This window comes from Nuphar pumila, chromosome 13, assembly GCF_984573655.1.
Source record: "Nuphar pumila chromosome 13, dmNupPumi1.hap1.1, whole genome shotgun sequence".
In the NCBI taxonomy this organism is placed as follows: domain Eukaryota; kingdom Viridiplantae; phylum Streptophyta; class Magnoliopsida; order Nymphaeales; family Nymphaeaceae; genus Nuphar; species Nuphar pumila.
Genome location: NC_143261.1, coordinates 53,053,260 through 53,077,140, shown reverse-complemented (window position 1 = coordinate 53,077,140; position 23,881 = coordinate 53,053,260). Strand labels below are relative to the sequence as shown.

General features: G+C 38.7%; 1 protein-coding gene across 4 annotated transcripts in view; it reads right to left on the bottom strand.

Moving 5' to 3' along the window:
* The window catches only part of LOC149818400 (cellulose synthase-like protein E6), a 42,623-nt gene that overhangs the window by 6,882 nt on the left and 11,860 nt on the right, over positions 1–23,881 (bottom strand). For all 4 annotated transcript variants that reach the window (XM_089984998.1, XM_089984995.1, XM_089984997.1 and 1 more), the window contains exons 2-7: positions 23,546–23,858; positions 22,126–22,269; positions 21,767–21,898; positions 2,910–3,122; positions 1,697–1,921; positions 1,253–1,600 (exon numbers count right to left, since the gene is read on the bottom strand). In XM_089984998.1, the coding sequence (XP_089841124.1) occupies positions 1,253–1,600; positions 1,697–1,921; positions 2,910–3,122; positions 21,767–21,898; positions 22,126–22,269; positions 23,546–23,858 (1,375 nt within the window). The remainder of the gene's footprint in view (positions 1–1,252; positions 1,601–1,696; positions 1,922–2,909; positions 3,123–21,766; positions 21,899–22,125; positions 22,270–23,545; positions 23,859–23,881) is intronic.

Here is a 23,881-nt window from a genome sequence, read left to right as displayed (position 1 = left end):
GATTAGATTTGCAGAAAAACATTTGAAAATCTTGATTCATAACAGCAAACATATTTGGTTGATAAACATATTTCAGTTTCTCCCTATATATATATATATATATATATATATAATGGAGAGAGAGAGAGAGAGAGAGGTCCTAAGCATTGGATGTGCTGATCATTGTTTACTTAATAGAGAACATGTATTTGATTAAGATTTTTTATGTTCAGATATGTATTTTAAAGAGTCAAAATAATTAATGATTGGTATTATACTAAAATTTGATGAAAGATATTTATATTTTTATATCAAATCAATTTGAAAGAAAGCTTGTTTCTTAACAAATAAGCAATGATAAATACATCTAATGGTTCAAATTGAGCAAAAATTACTTGAAAGTATGAATTTTAAAGGATATATATATATATATATATATATATATATATATATATATATATATATATATATATATATATATATATATATATATATATATATATATATATATATATATATATATATATGGTAGTTGGTCTGTCGTAACCAACTTGGTGATGGACCACTTCAAAAAGGTCATATACACAACTGTGTTTTGCTGAAACTGATTATGCAGATCTCTTCATTATTACCTGTTTACTAGAGAACATGTTTTTGAATGAATAAATTTCAATGAAAAAACTCTCAATTTTTTCATTGTAAAGGTTAAAAAAAATACGGGCCATTGATTTTCAGATTCATGCATAAACCCATCTAAACATAATAAATTTCCGATCTAATAGACATTTTCTCGTGAATAAACTATGAAGATCATCCTTATAGGGTTTGATTTACAAAATCATGCAATGAAATGCTAATGAACTGATATGGTCCGTAGTGATCCGCACTAAAATTGGACAATGGATCATGTACAGGTTTTTCTGGTGATCAAAATCAACAGCTATGAATACACCAAATTTTATGACTCAAAAGAACATATTTTTTCATCACAAAAGCACGATCCAAAGTTTATTCTCACTTAATCGACCACCTGAACACATCTACAATGTTAGGTTAAGTCAAAATGAATTTGCATTGTGGGATCCTAACTAGATTGTAAATACAACAGGTTACACGCACACCATGATACCATCGAGTGCTACACACTTTTGTTTGGATGGATCTAGCCACCACATGTTCAATCTAACCATTTTAGCATGATTTATTTACTATGTCAGAAGGTTTAGAGAGAGAGAGAGAGAGAGAGAGAGAGAGAGAGAGAGAGAGAGAATACCTTAGGGAACAAGGGAATATCACTTAGGAGGCAGAGTGCGGGAGCAATAGCATAGCATAGTACCGGCAAGGAATTGGGAGCCCATAAACCATAGATGGCATAGCCCATTTGAAGCCCAAGGTTTATTTTTCCACGCCCATATACAAAGGGACAGTATCTAGAGATGAAGATTTGGAAGTTTCCTTCAGACCACCTTTTTTGTTGGACTAATGTATCATTCAAGGTAGTTGGGGCGACTCCTAAGAAAGCAGCCCTTTTTGGATTCAAATAAATAGATCTCCACCCTCTACAATGTATTGCAAGACCAGTGATGACATCCTCCACAGGACACCCATATTTCAATCCCACCTGCACAAGCCCCATAATTGCATTAACATGAGAGAGAGAGAGAGAGAGAGAGAGAGAGAGAGAGAGAGAGAGAGAGAGAGAGAGAGAGAGAGAGACCTCTATCCCCCATAGAGTGTTCTCTTCATAAGCACAAGTGGCAAGATTCTTTCCTCTGTCTTCCAAAATACTGACCATTTCCACAGACTTCCTCCATATCCTCCCATTCAACTCTCCCCTGAAACCCTCAGTAGATTTCCTTCCATGAAGACTCTCCCTTCTGTGGAAGCATCCACTCCCCACATACAATGGTCCTCCAAATCGATCAAGTCCACGTGACTCTACCTGGAAAATTAACACCATGATGCATGCAAAAACTTAGCTATGCATGTCTAAACACGATTTCAAATACTCTTATCATGCAGGTTGTTTTGATCAAATCTGACCTTATAGATGGATTCAGCATGGTCAATTTAATAAAGATCATTAATAAAGATCAACCCTTGTAAAAGATAAGGTTTTTTAAATTACAAAATTGGGTGTTTTATTAACCGTTGATTTTTAAAAAAACAAAAAGTCCTACACACGTCAGATTTCCACAATTTAAATGTTGATCTTCACTGTATGAATGATGTAGATCTCATATGTGGAGTCCAATTTGATTAAACCAACTTGAATCAATGAAATCCCAACAAGGAGTATGAAGATGGAGATGACATAGGGGACTAGTGTAACCGATTTGGTCTAAACACCCAAAACTCTATAGTAATGCACTTGGCATAAATAATAGAAGAATCGCATATTAGATTTTTAGAGATTTACATTTTTTACACCCTCTTAACTTTATATTGAAACTTACAAATAAAAATATACGTATATAGATGGGTAAATTTGGTACAAATGAAGGTATTGGAACCATCTAGTATCTACAAGGTTTCTTTTTAGTAGATGGGTTTTGAGTCATGTAATTGTGACATGTAAGCAAGCTTTTCACACCCGATCGGGTCACCCAAGTGGCAGCAGGCTTGGGGAGAAGGTGCTGACCCCTTTGTCCCAGGTTCGACTCTTATCTGGTGTGCAAGTGCCTCTAACCGGTGGGCTCCGTAAGGGCTTGGATGTGGACGACTCCACCCAGGGTTTACCTCACAGGGGTTCTCACTAAGTGACCTGGTTTCTCAGAGTGTTCCTCATCATTAAAAAATTAGAAAAATGTAAGCAGGCTTTTCAAAAGCTTCAAAAATCAACAGCTCTGAATTTGTCAAAATTTCGTGACTCAAAAAATCATGTTTTATGTAAAAAAATAAAATATAATGGTAAGTGAAGTACTGCCTACCTCGTTGATGACCAGTAGGGAAGCATCATAAAGATCATTCTTGGTGATATTATTGAAGCGTTGAGGGAATTGCACAAAAGCAATCTGTCTTGCAGTCCCTTCTTCCATGAAGAAGCACAAGGCATCTCTCACTGATTGTGAATCATTGGAGTACATGTCACAGTCCACATTGAGGATTATGGGTGCATTGCTCATCTCTGATGACACCCTTAGCTGCCCAATTCAGTCCACACAGATTAGATGCAAGAAAAGGAACTGAAGAAGAATTACCACAAGCCATGACGCAGTGAACAATCTTATAAATCTAAGGACTAAGCTATTGTATTTCGAAACCCGATTAACTTACTGTTAACCATAAGCCAATCTAACATGCTTCTGTTCAGGACAGGAACCTTGGTTTTTTTTTTTGTTCTTTTTATTTAACGTGGAGAAATCCAAGCTATGGTTTGAACGTCTCATCAAGGGGCTGATAAGTAGACCTAACTGCAGCATAAAACTTCATGAGTACTCCCCGTGGACACTGAGAATAGTTTCCCATTTGGTTTTGGCCTTGCGGCATGCACTGTGGGTATTAAACTGATGACCTCCTTTAACTTGAAAGCCTTAAGATGACCCACCTAACCAGGAAAGAGAGATCCAGAGATCTTAAGTGCCTGCCTATGTGACATAAGCCAATTACATGGCAACATTCCATGGGCCCAATAGCAGCAGAATGCATGCCCCAATCAGAGAATGGAGTGCAGATCAGCTCCAAGGAACCTTGGATGCCATTCATTGTTAAGATGAACGACACCCAAAAGCCCTCAACAAAAGGTTTTGACATATATGGGTTCCACAAATTTTATGGATGCCGTTCATTTTCTGGATGAATGGCATCTATGCTTGCAAAATGGATGGACAGGTTCACTGAAAACATGAAGGGTTTGGTGGTGCCTCGGGAGTCATTCATCTCGGCAATGAACGACATCCGAGAAACCTTGGATGGTTTTCTGTCCAAGGTTACTTGGACCTGATCTTCCCTCCTCATAATGCTGCCATGTATTTGGCTTGTGTCACATAGGTAGGCAGCTCTTTAACAAAGCAGGTTATATGTTCCCCCCGAACAGGGCCGGTACTCCATCTCATGTTCGGGTGTTCCCAAAGAGTGCCACGTATAAGATGCAGACCGACATGTATCCCCATGTGTGTCCGCGTCATATTGCATCGTAATTTGGTGCCGTCGCAAAGACTTAAGTACCCTTTACCGCCATTCTCTTACTCTTCCTCGAACGGACATAAATGCCCTCCATCTAGAAAACTGAGTCGGCGGTTCATGAAAAGGATAAAACTGCCCTCCATCGTTATCGCGCCAAAATGTTTCGCAAAGTTTGTGTACATAGCAAGTTATATGTTGTAGGATTTAAATAGTTCAAAACAATCCATTCTCGCCCTAAGAAGAAAACTCTACCGGAGCATACTTTGCTTTCATCTGTGTACAACTGAGCATCCTTTCCTTTGTTCAAGAGCATCCGTTTCCGTCTTACGCGCAGTCGCAACATCGTTGCCACCTTCTGTTGCGTATTAGTTGTTACTGTTGCTTACTCTACAGTTGGAATATCCAAAATCCTATCGTTTCGGTGAATTTCGTATAAGGTTTTGTTATTCAATCTGAAGGTTGCTTCTTATACAACGATTTGTAAGTTTGATAAATCTTACAACAATGTGTACGTATGAACCCAAATATTCCGACGATTTCTAATCATGATAATCGTTTAATGTGTTGTGCAGATTAGCAATGTTTGCGGCTCATCAGAGAAGAGATGCCCCGTCATTCTGTGGTTTGTGTATTAGAGAAGTGATCCGCCAGTCTCATCTATCTAAGGTTTTTGAGAGGTACCAAAATATACTTAAGATTGGGAACGATGAAGACAGAGCAAAAGCCTTGGAATTGTATTATGCAAAGGATTATCCATCAGACATCGAGGCTGCGGACCAAAGAAAGAATGCTGAAGAACTAAAGATGCAGAAGAAGGATGACGAAGAGAAGGCAAAGCAAAGAAATACGGAGGAGAATGAAAAGAAAAGGAGAAGGAAGAAGGCAGAGCAAAGGAAAAGGCAAAAAAAGAATGAGGAGGAGAGGGAAAAAGAATTTAACAAACTAATGAAGGATGCTAAGGCAGAAACAGAAATGATGTACTTGGAGCTTATAGCAAGGCGAAACAGGGTAAAGCTACTGAAAGAGACGGAGGCAAATGAATAAGGAGGAGGAAGAAAAGGAACAGAATAAGCCTCAGGATGAGGAAGAAAAGGAAAGACGAAGGAGGGAGAAGGAGTTTGAGGAAGGTAAGGAAATGCAAAGGCAGGAGAAGGAGGATGAGGAAAAGAAGGAAATACAACAGAAGGAGAAGGAGGAGGAGAAACAAAAGGAAAGAAAAAGAAAGAAGCATGAGGAGGAAGTGCAGAAAAGAAGGAAACAAGACTTGAAAGAGAAAGAAAGGCGACAGAAGGAGAAGGAGGAGAAGGAAGAAAATGAAAGAGAAAGGAAGAAGCAGAAGAAGAAAGTGCAGGAAAGAAGGAAACAATATTTGGAAGAGAAAGAAACGCGACGGAAGGAAAAGGATGAGAAAAAGGAGAGAGAAAGGAAGGAGAAGGAGGAGGAGAAAAAGAAGGAGAGAGAAAGGAAGGAGAAGGAGGAGGAGAAAAAGGAGAGAGAAAGGAAGGAGAAGGAGGACGAGAAAAAGAAGAAGAGAGAAAGGAAGGAGAAGGAGGATGAGAAAAAGAATGAGAGAGAAAGGAAGGAGAAGGAGGGCGTGAAAAAGAAGGAGAGAGAAAGGAAGGAGAGGTTGAAGTCGGAAGAGAAGGAAAGGGAAAGGCAGTGGGAGGCAGTGGACCAACCTGAAAGGCCTAGGTTGGAGGGAGAACAAGAGAAAAGAGCGACCAAGGTAAATAAGTCCGTCCTGTCTGTGAAGATTTAATAATATGTTTAGCGATTTTGGTATAGCGATTACTGTGTTAGGTATTAATATGTATAACGATTACTGTGATAGTTTGTGTGCAACCAATATTATTTATAGCGATTAGTAGAATATTATTCATAAGTACAAATGAAACTAATTTACAATTGGTATGAATAATATGTTATTTTGTGTTACAGGGAGGTCACAAGAGAAGTAGAGCACCAGGTGAAAAGCTCAGAGGTCAGTGTCAATGGCTTGTAGTTCTGTCGTGGTATGGTCAGTTGAGTGCATATCAGAAGGACCGATTACGAAATATGCACTTCGGTGGCCTTTTGGACCAACAATATTTTGAAACTTGCTGGAATACCATCACCCACCTGGTAAGTAAGTGGAATGATAAGACAAACACATTCCAGTTTGATTCTTTTGAGATCACCATGACTCTAGAAGATGTGGCGAGGATCACTGGCCTTAAGTGCGATGACAGTGTTGTCCTATTACGACATTCAAACTATAACACAAGGGAAAAATGCACGGCCCTTTTAGGAATGAAGTCAATGTATTTCTGGTGGAATCAAGTCCACATCAATGAAAGTCTCATTTTTTCGTAATAAATGGGAAGGCCGCTTCGCTACTTGTGCATCTGAAACAGCTGACAAAGAGTTGTGCGGCTTCCTTCTTTATTTTTTTGGTCTTACATTATTTTTCGATTGTTCTGGTTCGAGAATAAGTTCCATGTGACTGCAGTACCTAGCAGACTTAGACGAAGTTGACAACTATGCCTGGGGTGCCGCTATGCTCGCACACTTGTACAGTCAACTCTACCGTGCGAGTAATAGTAGGAAAACAGTTAGGGGATTTTGTCCATTTGTTCAGGTATTTGTTGATTACATACTTAGTAATTATAGACTAATCTCATTGAAGGTTTTAGTGTTACTAATAATATTGTTTTTGTTAGACTTAGGCGTGTGAACATATTATCCCATTGCGTCCACATTGTAGCCCTGCAATTTGTGGTTTTCCAAAGATCGGTCGTTGGGCTAGAATAAAATCATAGTTCATAATGCTAAGTCCATTTTAGATGGGCTGCAACTAAATGAGGTAAACGTTCTAAAATTATTTACAATCGTGTCAGCATTTATCATTGAGTATTATAAATCGTTGTAATGTTTAGCATTCTTAAGTAATCATCGCTGCATGATTGTCTTCCGTAGTACATATCGTTGTCGCCATATCATGCTTAAGTAAATTGTAATATATTTGTCACTCGTTATTAAAAAGAATTACACATGTACAGGTTTTGTGGAGACCTTATGGAGATGGGGAGGACGATGACCAATATGTTGTTGCAGAGGCCGCTAGATTGTCTGACCGCGATTTGTGGCTGTTTTGCAATTATGAAGCCGAGTTGCAGCATGGTAGTCGAGTTCTCCTACAATCTGGCTTGGGGCAGTTTATCCCAAATAAGCCTTTAGAAGTGAGAAGAAAGATGAATAGTGGTGGGGGCAGGAACGTGAATTGACGCGATCGCTACAGGGATGAATTATTAATTTGGAACTCAAGTGGTGTCTGTGCCGTATCGTATGATTATAAAGGAGGACAATTTGATCCATTCTATTTTGAAAGGTATTGGGAACCAATGCGGCGAAATCTGAAGATTGAGAAAATTGTGAACCCATGCCTCCCAACTGCCCACTCTCATGTTGCAGCCCAACTTCTACAACCAAAACGTCATCTCTCTCTAGTTACAACAACGATTCCCTCAATAACAAAGCGCGATGAAGACCGAACACTTGCTACAAAAGAGAACATTGTCTCTGCCGCAAAGTTCAAACTTATGGAGAGGGAAAATAAGAAATTAAGGACAGAAGTAAGCAATATGGGGATACAATTGAACTCAGTGGTAGAGATGATGACCAGTTTTTTTAGTAAGATAGACGCAACCAAAAGGCCACCCAGGATAGACAGTCCACCAATAAAAAGAGAGAGACAAGTCTATGATATTTCATCTGATTCGTCAAGTGCCACATAATAAACCCTAGGTATTCTTTTTTATCACGATAGGTATTTGTTGTAATTGTATAATTAATTGTCGTAACGTGACATTCTTTTATTGTTTAATTGTTTATTATTACATCTAATAGACACGTTTCGTCTGTGGATCTCGTAAATAAATAAACTTTAATAAAAAATAGATGTTTGTTGTTCAGAAATCGTGGCATTGCCTAGCCTCCTTGATTGATTGAAAATCACAATATAAGTCGCAATTTAACTTGTCGTTTTTGAATGACAGTCGCAATAGATGGTTGATTGGCACGAGTAATATTGTTCATAAATCGCAATATAACTCGTCATTTTTTAATGAAAATCGCAGAAAACATGTGATTTATGCGGTCAACATGGTCCCGTAATTGACGTTAGGAAATGATTAAGGTCGCCATCACTATGATAGAGCATTTCTGCTCAACAATCGCTGCATTTGTCTCCGCCTCGATAGAAAATCGCAAAAAGGATTTGCGATGTATGTCGTGAACAATAATTGAACGAGTTCTGACATCGTAAATGATAACATTCAATAACAATAAGAAAAGTTTGATGCTCAGAAATTGCTACTAATGATCATCAGTAAATTGAAATCGTGCAATAGGATGCCGGCCAGCCAAAATCGGTACGATATGGTTCCCGGTCAGAAATCGCTCATTTGCAGGGACACCTTCAATGCAAACCGCGAAATAGGATTGCAATTCATGAGGTCAACCACGCAAACGACAATGACTTGTAATAATCGGCCTTTGTAAACGGTGTAAGCCAACATCGATTTGCGGTGTTAAATGATACTAGTATAAAGCGATAATGAACATTTGTTGTTAAAAAACCGATAAGAAAAATATGTGGCATGAATATATTGATGTATTCATATATGATAATCAATACAATAATCGTCAAAGATTATTCATACCTGGAAAACGGGTTTGTTCGGGTCGGGTCAATCTCCTACTCAACTATTGTTATAATATGAAGTCGAAACGACAATTTTTTAATTATTTAAAACACAATCATTTAATTTGCAGGTGGTTTTCGAAAAAGGGCGGCATGTGAAACGATGAGTTTTTAATTATTTAAAACGCAATCATTTAATTTGCTAGCGGTTTTCGAAAAAGGGCGGCATGTTAAAGGACGTTTTCTTTATATTTGACTGACGACTTCGATTCCGTAGCTACGTTGCAAAGGTGGCATCGATATCTTTGTCCAGACATGGCGCCGAAGAAGAGGACGATGGGAGCAATACGACCAGGCATGACGCCGAAGAAGAGGACGATGGGAGCAATACGACCAGGCATGGCGCCAAAGGAGAGGACGATGGGAGCAATACAACCATGCACGATGCCGAAGAAGAAGACAACCACATTCACAGTACCAACACTAGCACTTAAGGCTTATATTTTTTGAACCTCCTGATCGGTTTAGTCAACATTTGCCTTTTCATGTCGTATTTCGACTTGTGTTGTTTACTGTAGAAAATAATTTCAATGTTGAATTCTGAATACTACGCTCATGGTGCACTCAGTGCAACATCCACAGACAAGGGTGGGCGGCAACACCCTAACGAGTTCGTAGATGACATCAAGCAGATGCAAGATGAATTTGCAGACGGGAACACTATCAGTAATTTTGTACGTATGTAACCACTATCATTTTCTAGGTCATCGGTTTGTATTTTTTGAAGTTCTTACATTTTTGCAACAAGACAATGTGTGATTTTGTCAATTATATTCAAAGCAACACAATGAGCAATACAGTACGCATCATCACCCCTTATTTCATAGTATGTTTGGTCTGCTATTGTTTTCTTTTCTTTTATGACTTACTCACGTTTCTTGGTGGTTAAACCTTACTATTTTGTGCAACCGATGTACGTCCGACGAAAGTCATACACCAGTGGATTCGTAGATGCACTACCTTGTTGGAACAACGATGATGAGTGCGTAGACTTTTAAATTTTGAAAAGGTAAGTGAACAAACCTCTTCTCCAAGGTTTAGTCGTAACATCTCCATCACGATATGTCTATGGAATTATAAATTATTGTATCGATTCGCAAATTTTACTTCCTACACTCTGGCAAAATCCTGAACATTGGGTCTTATACGAGATGAATTTACTGGAAAAACAACTATGGTGCTACAACTCATTAGACTGCCACAGTGGTGTAGAACGTGACGCTATGCATTTGGTAAGCTTCTGCCCATAGGTGAATCGTAGCTATTTGAGGTGAACCGGACTGTACTATATTATCCCTTTATCACAGGCGGGATTCCTAAACGACCTTGTGGGTGTCGACATTGCCAAGTGGATGTTGCTCTGTGCTGACGATGCTCCTTTACAAAGTAATGGGGTCGATTGTGGCATATTCGTAATGAAACATATTGAAGCAATATACAAAGAAGAACCTTGTTTCGACGCTGTATGAGCTTTATATCCGTTGTTATTGGGGATTCCTGTTATATATTGGTTTCACATTACATATTTTGTTGCAGAAAGATATACCAGAAGTACGCGAGGAAATATGCCGAAATTTGATTGAGTTTAAAAAGAACGGCATACAAAATATGTAATGTGAAACCTATCGATTGCTCTGTCTGTATAACCTAACGAGCTTTGCCACCACCGTTCTCGCCCTCCTCCTCGACACCAACTCCGACGGTGCAGTCGCAGCATGGCGATGAGCGGTCGGCAGAGGTGGAGCTGGCTGACGTGGAGCTGCCGATGGTGCAGTCGCGGGCTGGTGAGGAGCGGTCGTCAACGGTGGCGAGGGAGTGTGGGTTGGAGGAAGGATGGGGTGGCACTGGGAGGGAGGAGGCGGGTCTGTATGGCGAGGGACGCGGTCGGCGTGCTGAGGGTGGCCAGCAGGAGCTCCACCTCGTCCTCTTCCTCTCCCTCGCGAGGAGGATGTTTCAGAGGAGCGGTCGTTTCGGTGATGGGGGTTTATCTTGTCGAAATCTGAATCGTGTGGTTTCTGGTATCAACACAATCAGAGAGACATAGACAAAGATAGAGAGACAGACTGGAGATATGTAGGAGAAGGACTTCCGGTAGGCAAATTTTGTAAGACTACAAATTTTGTAAATCTGTCTCCGTTGAAATATAATTTGAAGATTTACAAAACACGCTTGTAAATCATTGTACTGCTTCATCTACGAAAATTAAATCGTATCGAGAAATAGTTTTGTGTTGTATGCACTTAACCAATGCTAGTAATGCTGCTCTTCAGTAATTAAAAATACTGTACAGCGAAAGATATTTTGTTGTTGTTCTGAAATCTTTGTATAACTCGCATTTCGTGAACGAAAAGCGCGGAAATAGATTTTCGTGATTTGTGGTCTACAAAGGCACGTAATGTTCGCTTTGAACAAATGACGAAGTATTTATCCATAATAAATGTTTGTTCTCAGAAATCGCTGTATTGTTGAACTTACGAGAATGAAAATCGTAATATATATGCCCCATCGTGAACGAATGTAGTGCATAGCTAGATGAGAGTGACTCAAGATGACCCAATGTCGAGGTGTAAGTCCGTAATGTACACCTAAGGCGATTTGTTGGGACGCGTGTGGACGAAGTTGTAGATTTATATAAGACCAAAAAATATTTCTACATGACATTGTTCAATTTCATTAATGCGTAGTGTATTTTATATGAGATTTGCTCTTTGTTTATTAAAATTGTCGTATTTATTTCAAAACTGATGGGGGGTGATAGGACGTTTCATTAATATTTGAATGACATATCACACAGGTTAAGGATGTGTTCCACTTTACTTCGCGAATAAGGAACCGACAAACCGACAATTCCTGCATAAACGACTTGTTCCTGAATCGAGTGTATAGGCGGCTTTGATGCAGTTGAGGTATCCGTCTAGACTTTTTTCATATGTCTGCAATATCATAATTAAAGGAAACGTCGTTTAAAATTCCAAAATTTTTCAAATTCTTACACAAGATTTCATGGTAGTAGCAGTGAAAATGACGTTAGACCACCATTTCTGAACATCAAACCTGTCTTATCGCTGTGTACTATTTCTAATTACGAAAGCGACATTAATGACTCTTGTTCATCGTATTCATCTCGAATCTCTTCTGCGATTTTCATTCTGTGCATGTCAGCAATAAAGCGATGTTTAAACATCAAACATTTCATATCGATGTTGACTATTATCATTTCGAACATTAGAAGCTTTTGTTCATTGCATACATCGCAATCTAATTCTGTGACTGTCAATCATGCGGGTTGAGCGCACATCTTTTATCAATTACAAGCTTTCATTATTTGCGCATGCTTACCGTATAAATCCTATGTTTTCCTTGTGATTTGCATTAAATGACGACGAAGAATATTGCGATTTCAGAACAACAATTGTTCCTTATCGCTGTTGAGTATTATTATTTTTTTGGGTGAACATATACATTTTGCTGTAAGATATGCGCCCATGATAAAGGTCAATAGCGGTAAGATTTGTTTGTTGATAAGGAATCACTCTTTTGCTGAAACACTTTAAATGCAAACCGCGAAAAAGGATTGTGATTCATGCAGTCAACAACGACTTCTAATATTCGGTCGACATATTATAGATTACACATAAGTTGGTTGTACCGTCTCTAAAATCTACTTAAAATAGATGAACATGAAATTACTCTTGCGTGGTGGGCATCGTTGGTCATTGCCTTTTAGATCCTCGTGGCGGCACCGTTAGTTTCTCCTCCGCAATTAGAAAAGACGTCAATTTTTTGCAGAGTTCTTCGCGGAATCCAGGTATATCAACCTGCAAAAACAAATTATAATGTGGAACCAATAGACATGCATTTAATCCCCAATAATAGAGGCCAAGAAATGACATACAACGTCGAAACAGAGTTCTGCACCATTGTATATCGCTTCAATGTACTTCATTACAAATACACCGCAATCAACGACATTATTTTGTAAAGGAGCATGGTATGTCGTGCGATAGATCCACTCGCTAACGTCGACTCCCAAAATGGCTTTGACGAAACTGATCTGAGAATAATGCGATCGAAAGTAAATTCATGACCCCAGTACACGACACAATACTCATATAGATGGAATCTTACGAGATGAGAAATGTCAAGCCGTAAACCATTGTCAACTTCCAACGAATTGTAACACCATAGTTGTTTTTCGTGTAAATCCATCACGTATAAGACCCAATGCTTTTCAGATTGCCAGAGTGTAGGAATCAATATCTGCAAATGGATCGTAAAAATGTTGTTAGCACTGTTATGCTGTAACCTTGCACTCTACGTTTGTTTACTTACTTTTTCACTGGACAAAAGGTCTATGCAATGATTACCGTTAACCCAATAAGGTAGACCTTCTTTAAATCCACTGGAGTATGGCAAACGGCGTAAGATAGTCTGCAAACCGAAACATTGTTAACATCAATGTTAACATACGAATCAACTGGACTAAATCAATAACCAAAAGCAACATAAAATACAACCGATATACCATGAAATACGGGCTGACGATGCTTATAATCTTGCTTGGTGTGTTGCTTTTAATATAACTGACAAAATCAGATATAGTCTGTTTGCAACAAATATGGTGTTGTTAACGTACGTACACATGACTTACGTATATAGACAACTCCTACTAGTTTTATACGAACAAAATTACTGATCAAGTTGCATTGTGCAAATTCATTGTGCATTCTTTTGATGTCCTCCAGGAGTGATTGACTAAGTTTTCGCCCAACTTCGTCGGTGGATGTTCTATTAAAATGAATAAGGACATTGCAATGAACGATATTGAAATTACATTATAGAGTACACAACACAAATCACAAAAATGGCATGAAAGAGATGAATTTTGATGAAAATGGAGACGATGTGTAGACAATCTACGCATGATTCACCATTATTGGTCGTGTAGCTGTCTTCGTCTGCCTCACCGACCACAATTTTCTATGTAGTTGGTTACATGTTCGAGGGAGGAACTCCAGGTTTATAAAGGAACCGTCGGTTTGACTGTTGCTGGTTCACGAAGTAGAAGATAATCACACCGTCCAGTACTTATGCGACTATTTATGAGCCAAAATATCTACTGCTCAACCACCGTGATCAATGAATAATGTACGATAAATAAATTTTTCTACGATACATCCTTTGCTGTCCGTACAAAACGCATATGTGTATTGCGATTTGTAAACAACAAACGTTTCGTTCCTTACTAGGACAACCTATTGAGGACCTATTTCCCTTTCCTCGTAGAGTACTGTGGAACATGTGAGGCATGTAAGTAGTACATCGATTGGATGAGGTGGTCTTATGACCTCGATCAATACAGACGAAGAAGAAGATGAAGGAGAAGAGGAATAATTGCCATAGTCCACTGGATTTCAAGAAGGCCTACCTTACTGGGATAACGGTAATAATTACGGAGACCTTTTGTCTAGTGAAAAATTAAGTAAACAATACTCGAATGCAAGCTTACAGCAAAACAATCCTAACACCATTGGTGCGATCAATTTGCATATATTGATTCTTACACTCTAGCAATCTTAAAAGCATTGGGTCTTATAAGTGATGGATTAAAATGAAAAACAATTATGGTGTTACAATTCAAAGCTGTTTGTGATTGGATTCCCTCCTTATTCAATTTCGCATCAGAATTCCAAGTGTGCCGCCTGATCATGTTGAGGTTGTTCTTCGTATTCGCTGGACAACGATTTGTAGTAGTGATCATCAACTGAATGACGATTCAATTGTCAAGAAGTGTAAGCTTCGATTTGTGGTTATCGCTTGGACCTGTGTAAGTCGACTTCGTATTCGCTGTATAGCGAGTTGTGGTTATCGTGGGAAAGCGAGTTGTGCTGTCAGCTGGACAACGATTTGTTGCCATCGCTGGATAGTTTGTGCTGTGAGCCAGACACATGAATCTCGTGTGGGCTATTAATTTAGTTGTCATACCTCTTTGCATGACCTGATTTCCATATTGTCGGATTTGTTAAGAGTTTATAGTGATTTGTCAGTGACGACTTGCAGACCATGGTTGGATTTGCTTAAATCGATAAATAGCGTTTTGTGGCTTCTGCAGGAAGTCGATTCATGACATCACTGAATGACGATTTGTGGTTATCGTTGAATAGCGATTTATGGCATCACGGCATAGTGATTTACGGGTATTGTTGGAATGTCAATCCAAGCGGGGTGAGAAGGGTTGTTCCAGTAAGCTTTTTTGGGCCATTGATCAAGGTTGCGATTCATTTTATGATCTGAGTAAGCTTTCACCTGCATTTTTCAGGTAGGTGATTGCACAATGTTGGACTTGTGTAATGATAATAAAAAGAAATCATTTTATGAACCGAGTTTTTTTGGTTGATTTAAACAAGTTCTTTATTTATTGAATTGCGATTTACATCCAATAAATAGAATGTGTCCCAACATAGCTGCCAATCTACTTCCAAGATAGTGTCATGTTCACAAGTTATGAGTGCCCTTCTTTATTTATCGTCATCTGCGCTTTAATCATTGTGTAAATCAGAATACTTGTAAAGCGCAAACCTCCTCCCAACATTGAAATAGAAAATATAAGACATTGTATTAAGTTTCGCAAGAAATGCAAACCTCCTTCCAACATTGATTACATACCAAAAGACTTGTAAAGCGCAAATGACGATAAATAAAATAATAATCTATTTTACAAGATGTTTATACTTTAAGGCGATTTATCATGTAGACCCATCGATTTTTCTTGTCGATAAGGGCTTAAACGATTATTAGTTGCGAGGGGTGAACATGCACCATAAAAAAATTGTCAAGAAGAACAAGTATAAAGAAAAAGAAGAGCACTCATAGCTTGTGAACATGACACTATCTTGGAAGTAGATTGGCAGCTATGTTGGGACACATTTTATTTATTGGATGTAAATTGCAATTCAATAAATAAAGAACTTGTTTAAATCAACCAAAAAAACTCAGATCATAAAATGATTTCTTTTTATTATCATTACACAAGTCCAACATTGTGCAACCACCTACCTGAAAAACGCAAGTGAAAGCTTACTCAGATCATAAAATGAATCGCAACCTTGATCAATGACCCAAAAAAGCTTACTGGAACAACCCTTCTCACCCGACTTGGATTGACATTCCAACAATACCCGCAAATCACTATGTTGCGATGTCATAAATCGCTATTCAACGATAACCACAAATCGCCATTCAATGATGTCATGAATCGACTTCCTACAAAAGCCAAAAATCGCTATCTATAGATTTAAGCAAATCCAACCACAGACTGCAAGTCGTCACTGACAAATCACTATAAACTCTTAACAAATCCGACAATGTGGAAATCGGGTCATGCAAAGAGGCATGACAACTAAATTAATAGCCCACACGAGATTCCTGTGTCCCATACCTATCTGTCGAATGCATCAGAGCCTGTCATGAAATAAAAAATATAAGACACTGCATTAAATTTCACAACAAATGCAAACCTCCTCCAAACATTGATTATATACCAAAAGACTTGTAAAATTGAAGCTATCGTTGCCAGAAATCTGGTCGGGAGGAATGAAGGTTTCAACGTTTGGTGTTACTTCTATAGGGGTATTGCTGCATGTTGGACATTACACGAGTTAGATATTGATAAGCTTCACGTAATGGGAAGCAATATAATGTCTTACATACCTGTTCATTCGAAGGGCTTTGTTGTTTTTTATTACAGGTTGGTTGTTTCTTAGTCCTTTTCTTGTCAACCAATTCTAGTGCACCCTTTGCCCTCCGACGACTGCGATCAGAGGCATGTTTTCTTTTGATACCCTTCGTTTCATGAATATGTCCATCATAATCAACAACATTCACTACTGACTTGTTGAAGATAATGTTTACGCTTCGGCGCAACTTCTCAGGAGTGTCAAGCGAAACATGATTTTCACCTACACTGTTCGATCCCATTATCTTCAATTGGTATTCATTCGCTGCAACGGACTTAAGGTGAATTAACTCCACGTTTTCAAGTAACTCCATTAAAGCTTTTCTCACGCATACATAGCCTTCTTCACTTCTCGATGCCAAATCAGCAACATGCATAAATGACCTACACAGTTGTTGGTAACGGGAGGCTATGTGGCACTTCTCGTCAACACCAAATTTACTCACATTGTCCATAACAAACATTTCAATCTTTGCACGTCTCTTCTATCTTTGCATTATGTAAGACTCAGGTATTTCTTGTATCTTCTCTTGATTGAGTGCCTTTAATGCATGACAACATAAAATACCTTTGAATTCATACATTTTGCACGAACATTCAACTCTTCCATTGTCAACATTGTACATGACATGTGCTTCTTGCCTTTCGTGATGCTTTTCGCCCTGCCATAAAATATGGTATTTGTGCATATTCTCGGTTTGCATGAGTCCTATTTTACAATTCATGACATGTAACACATCTTTCTTGATCCATTCAAATACAGTTAGTGTATACAGAGCTGCAGGTCGCATCAATATTTTCATGCCAAAAGTTAAAGGTCGTGTATTGAAGCATTTCACGTCTTGTTCAAGATCATTATGTCTTAGACCGTCTACAAATAATTCATATTGTTCCATGAAATGAAACATTGTTAAACATGAATACAAGGTTTTCTTCAACGTGACATGCGTAGATTCAGCTCTTTGCGTGCTTATCATACATGCACAAAAGTATTGTCTTCCATATGCCAATGCCCACTTCTCTTTTTCTGCATATAAATTTTGTAACCAAAGACGATCTTCAAGGTTGTATATCTTAATCATTTCCTCCCAATCTAACATAAATGTGACCTTGTCTACGCTATGAAGTACACACCTTGTAAACTTTTTGTCAAACCCTGTCTTCTGATTAAATGTGTCCTATGTTCTTTGTTGCATTTTGAAAGATATGCCACAAACATAGGCGATGATGTGCATCTGACCACACATGAAGCACTGCAGCCGCAATTGCGCGATCATCATTTGTAAGTACAGCTTCAGGTTGTTTCTCATTCATTGCCTGTGTAAATACTCTGAACAACCACTCAAAGCTTTCCTTGGTCTGGTCATACAAAAATGCCCGACCTAATATACAACTCTGTGCGTGATGGTTCACTCTGACAAACTGCGCAAATGGCCACTGTCCAGTATTGATCTTTACTGTAGTATCAAATACAAGCACATCATTAAAGCATTCATAATCTACTCTTGACTTTGAATCTGCCCAAACCATATTCACAGCATATCCATCTTCATCCACTTGCATTGCACTAAAGAAACCATGTTCATTGCTTGATTTATTTTGTAAGTAATCAACCAAAGAACATATTTCTTTATTCTTCATGTTATTTGTCCTCTTCCTTCTCAAGTGGTTTCTTAGATCCAAAGGTGTGAATGACACATTATCGCGACCATCATCTATGTGGGTAAACAAATTGTATGTCTTCCTTGGTGCAATGCCGGCGCTATCGACTATTTCAGCCATTGCAGCATGCGCTACAGTTACTTTACGATGTGACCTTAGCATAGGAGTCATAAATGATGCAGATAAATCATGATTATGATCACTGATTAAAGTACGAACTACAAATTTCCCATTCGAATGTCTTCTCAAAACCATTCTCGCTTGACATTCACATCTTGATTCTGACATGCTCCTTGTTGGATTTCCCATTGATTTCTTCCAACCTTGCTTGGAATAAACATATGTCTTTCTAACCAAGACACCTTGTGCATTTTTTGACCAAGAAAACCTTCTCACACTGAAGCCGACTTTTAAGGCATAATCATTATAAAATTTATATGCAGCTTCCTCATTATTAAACTGCATTCCTTCTACAGAAACAGAGTCAAGTGTAATTCCATGTACATTCCTAGTTCCTACACTTTTATTATGTGTACTGACATCAAAATCTACCTCATTATTGAATTGCATCTCTTCTACTGGAACATTCAAGTCAAGTGTACTTACATGTACATTCTCGGTGCCTACACTTTTATTATGTGTATTTTCATTGTAATCTACCTCATTATTGAATTATATTTCTTCTACTGGAACATTCAAGTCAACAGTGGGTCTAATGCCTGCACCCTTCTTTTCATGTGTATCATTAGTGCAGATGTTCAATTCTTTAGATGCGTCATTAGTATAGATGTTCAATTCTCCAGATCTTTCAATTGATTGAGCTACATCATATTTATTACAACCTGATGATAAGCTCCATAATGTTTTAAGCAATATATCAATTTGTGTTGGCAGCATAATAGCAAACAAATCGATATTAACTAACAAAAATATATCTCACAAAAACGAGAGTATGTTACTAATACAGCGGTTTGAGATACAATGCATATAATGAGTGAATGTAGGATACCTGATGGGGTAGAGGCCCTTCCTAGCATTTGTAAACAAGCATTCTTGTCAATAGGTGCCAGCGTCTTACAAATATCGATAAGTTTTCAACCATCGTAAGAACAAGATCTACCTGTAATAACCAAACAATGCCTTAATGTCAGACAAGACGACATGCCTTCTTCATCGATAGCATGATGAGATGAAAAGCTACTCACGCCGCCTTAATGGCATTGGTTGGAATGTTTGTGCATCATTGCTTTCTTCCATAATGCCTAACAACAACAAAAAAGAAGAGAAGACAGTGGAATGTTTTGTAAGAAATATATCAATTTGCGTTAGCAAGCGCATACGTTTACTACGATTTAATCAGGATGCATATAACAACGGATACCGATAAGGTTAAGCAAGTCAAATCAACGATTTAATGAATAACAATATCAAAGCAAGTGCGGTTTGATATTTGTTTATACTGAGCATCGAGTTGTCACTTACCATGCCAATAAAAGACACATGTCGTACATGTGTCTTGACGATAACGCTCTCATTATATCCACGAGGCTGTAAAGCGAGTTCAATAGAAATCGCTGACAGAGCAGCGATATGAATGTGAAAATCGCCCCCGCATGCATGTAACGATGTGTTTCTGCACGCACACGTTTTCAAAGTCTGTGTACAAATATCTTAGAAATACATATTACAAAACATATAATATCTTACAAATTGATATACATATCAAATAATATATTGAAAATCGATATGGCAGTTCAGCATAATAACTTACAACTCGACAATACAAAACCATAATATCTAAAAGGTTGGTAAATATATCGCATAATAAATTACAAATCGATACAGAAGAAATTGAGCATAATAGAAAACAAATCGATATTAACTAACAAAATATATCTCACAAAAATGGGAGTATGTTACTAATACATTGGTTTGAGATACAATGCATATAATGAGTGAATGTAGGATACCTGATGGGGTAGCGGCCCTTTTTAGCATTTGTAAACAAGCATTCTTGTCAACAGGTCCCAGCGTCTTACAAATATCGATAAGTTTCCAACCATCGTAAGAACAAGATCTGCCTGCAATAACCAAACAATGCCTTAATGGCACACAAGACGACATGCCTTCTTCATCGATAGCATGATGAGATGGAAAGCTACTCACGCCGCCTTAATGGCACTGGTTGGAATGTTTGTGCATCATTGCTTTCTTCCATAATGCCTAACGACAACAAAAATGAAGAGAAGACACGGGAATGTTTTGTAACTCAAGGCAGGCACGAGAAGGCGACAAAGTGTTGTAAAACAGGATAAAAAACAAGGCGGAAACCTCGACTGGAGACGAAGGCAAAGTTTGGGTTGATAATAGGAGCTACTGTTACAGCAGATGGCGCAAGAGTTTAATGAATAGGGAACGTCTCCACTTTAAATAGTTAACATCAAACTTTCTGGATGGAGGACTTTTTTTGTCCTTTTCTTGAACCGTAGTTTCTCAACTTTTGAATGGAGGATATTTTTGTCATTTCCTCCAACCGTCATTTCAGGGTAAGAATAGCAAGAAAGGGTACTTAAGTCTTTGCAACAGCACCAGACTACGATGCAAAGTTATGTCAACATACACGGTAATACGAGCCCCATGTGCGTAAATACGTGGCGCTCATTCGACCCCCCGAACACAAACGTGGGATTTAGTGAATCATCGGGGGCGAACATACACCACCCTCTCGCTCTTTAAGGGATGAATTGAGATCAACATGACAACATTGCATTGGGCCCAATCGCAGAGTGTAGGCCCCACATGAAATGTTGTCATGTGATTGGCTATGACACTTACCCATGGCACACAGTAGCTCCCTGGATCCATGCTTCTTAAGGGATCCCTATATAATTAGCCAGGTGTGTGGGGCTCTTGTGGGTGACGAAAAGCCTATTTTACTTCACAAAACTTTCAAAAAGAAATTTAAAATCTCTATGAACTTGGCTAGGAGGTCCTAAGTCTGTTTTCTTATTTCTTTTGCTAGAATATATTTGAATATGCTGTAGAATATGACCATGTTCTTGAATTCCAACTATGGCTGGTTAAAGAGCTGAATGACCCGCGCATGAAGTGTTCAAGCTTGGCTCATTTTGGTGGGGGAGCCAAGCCAAGTTTGAGCTAATAATGAGCCTGAGTTAAACGAGTTGGATTGTTTATAGAAAAAATACATTGGTTTAGAGTTGAAAGAAATAGGATTACAAAAAATACATTGTAAAATATATCTAAAATATACGTCTTAAAACCTAAGGAGCTTATATGAGTCTCACCAGGCTGAGCACCTATTGTTTATATTAAGTTTGTTGAGCCTATTTTACGAGTTTGAATGAGCTCTTTAATTACAAGCCAAACATGAGCCTTGCCACGGGTGGCTTGGCTTGTTTCCCAGCCCTAATTCCAACCATTCTAGCTTGGTCTTCCATCATAGTCAATGATACTGTAGAGAATCCCTTTGTGGACACACACACACAAATGACTGGATAAATTACCAGTGTATTCATGGCTCCGGCCTTGAAATGATGCGGGCAGTGTGGCCTCTTCTCACGGGCCAAGTATACAAGAGTTGGCAATGGACACCCTTCAGTATCTACTGCCATTTTGTCTCCACCACCAATTAGTACCTGAAAAAAGAAAAATCACATATATACAAAAGAAACAAGTACCATTTTTATGCAGCAAATGACCCAAAAAAATGGGTCGGATATAGAATGAAGGTTTTGCAATTTTTGGCAATTCTGTATCTGATTCTGATCCGAATCTCTATGCATTTAGCTGTTATAGATCCGAACCGTTTGCATCCCTAGCAACAATTGCGTTTGAGGTGCACTTAATCTTTCCATGCACGTACCTTAACAATTGCTGGATGATCACGTGAGTTGATGTTTGAATTCCAATCAGAGAAGAGCCCTTGGTGTTCTTCACGAATCTCTGTGGGAACTGTTGCTAAACTAACTGCTGTTTCAATACGATTCGCCATCTCTTCATATAAGTTCTGAAATATAATAATAACGATGAGAACAACAACAAAAATCATGGTGAGTTACTATTATGTGGCAGCACCCAAAAATCATTGCCTATTAAGTGACCAGGTTCTCTGTTGTATTCTCAACCCAGAGTTTTACAGAGTTCGGATCGGGTGCAATATGATTGCACAAAATTTTGTGCATTAAGCACTCCATCAGGTTTTGAGTCCCACACCTAACAGGTCCTGTTCTCAAAGAAGCTGATCAGGTGTTTAATGCACAAATATTTGTGTAATGATATTGCACCTTATCTTTACACCAGTTTTTTGTTTTTTTTAAAGGCAAGCTAGGGTTAGGCAGACCCCTACCAGATATCTCTTACGCCCCATGTGACAGGGATTCGAACCTGGGCCTTCAGCTTGGCACAGGACCCCGCTTTGTAATAAAAAAATAATAATGAATTATTATTAATAATATTATTATTATTATTATTAGTCCCCTTTATGCAGCAGCATATCGGTATGGGTATCTGAATCGTTGGGCCACCGATTCAGCTGTATAGAGATACTTAAGTAAATCGTTTTGTATCGGTCAGAAAATAATAATAAAATATTATGTATCAATCATAATGGGACACATGTTAAAACCATTAAAATAATAAAAAATTTAATTTTTAGTATTTTTTGCATTTATTAAAAAATAGCCTATTCAAGGGTGAAGCCTATCGATTTTTTGCCGATTCAACGGCCACCTCAGATGGGAAGAAGATCAGGTCATGCTTGACATGAGCTTTTTGCTCATGCCAACATCGTGACCGTCTGTTTGCATTTTGGATGAATGCCACGTAGCATATAACTGTTTCGTTGACTTTTTAACTTTTCAAAATACAAAACGGACGATGTTGGCATGTTCAGCATGACCTGATCTGCTTCCCCTCAGAGGGGGCTTATATTGTTGTGCAATCGTGAATTTAGCTACGTTACCATAATTTGCAGCATCTCTGCTGCATGGAAAATGGTTTACCCACCCACTTTTGCATTTTAAATACATGCCACAATACCATGCAGCCACTTGGTTGGTCAAACGCGGCTCGGGATCAAGTGCAATCACATTTCACCAGGAACAACGTGACCCCCTTCCTGACTGCAAGGCTCGTGTTAATGAGCCCCACAAAAGTTAGTGGAACCCACAGACCAGACAAGTGCTACCAGGTTAGCAGAGTATCACATTTTATGTGAAACGTCGTCACACACACACACAGAGAGAGAGAGAGAGAGAGAGAGAGAGAGAGAGAGAGAGAGAGACCTTCACGTCCAGCCATTCATCTGAAGAAGAGAGCGGCTGAGGTTTCATGGAGAAAAAGGCAGCCGGGGACCTTGGCTCTATCTTAAACTTCCGGCAGAAGGGAAGCCAATGTTTGGAGAAAGCAGAGGCCTCCAGGAGAGCATACAGTGTCAAGTCCGAGCCACCGTCGTCGGATAGATAAACGCTCAGCTTCTCCGGCGGGTAGTCATAGGCCATGAGAGACAACACAGTGTTGATGACGAGCAATGGTGGCTCCTTTGATGGATCTGCAGTGCACACAAAGTTGTCCAGACCAGGCAGCTCTTCTTCAAACCTGTTTCCACCAAACAAAATCAT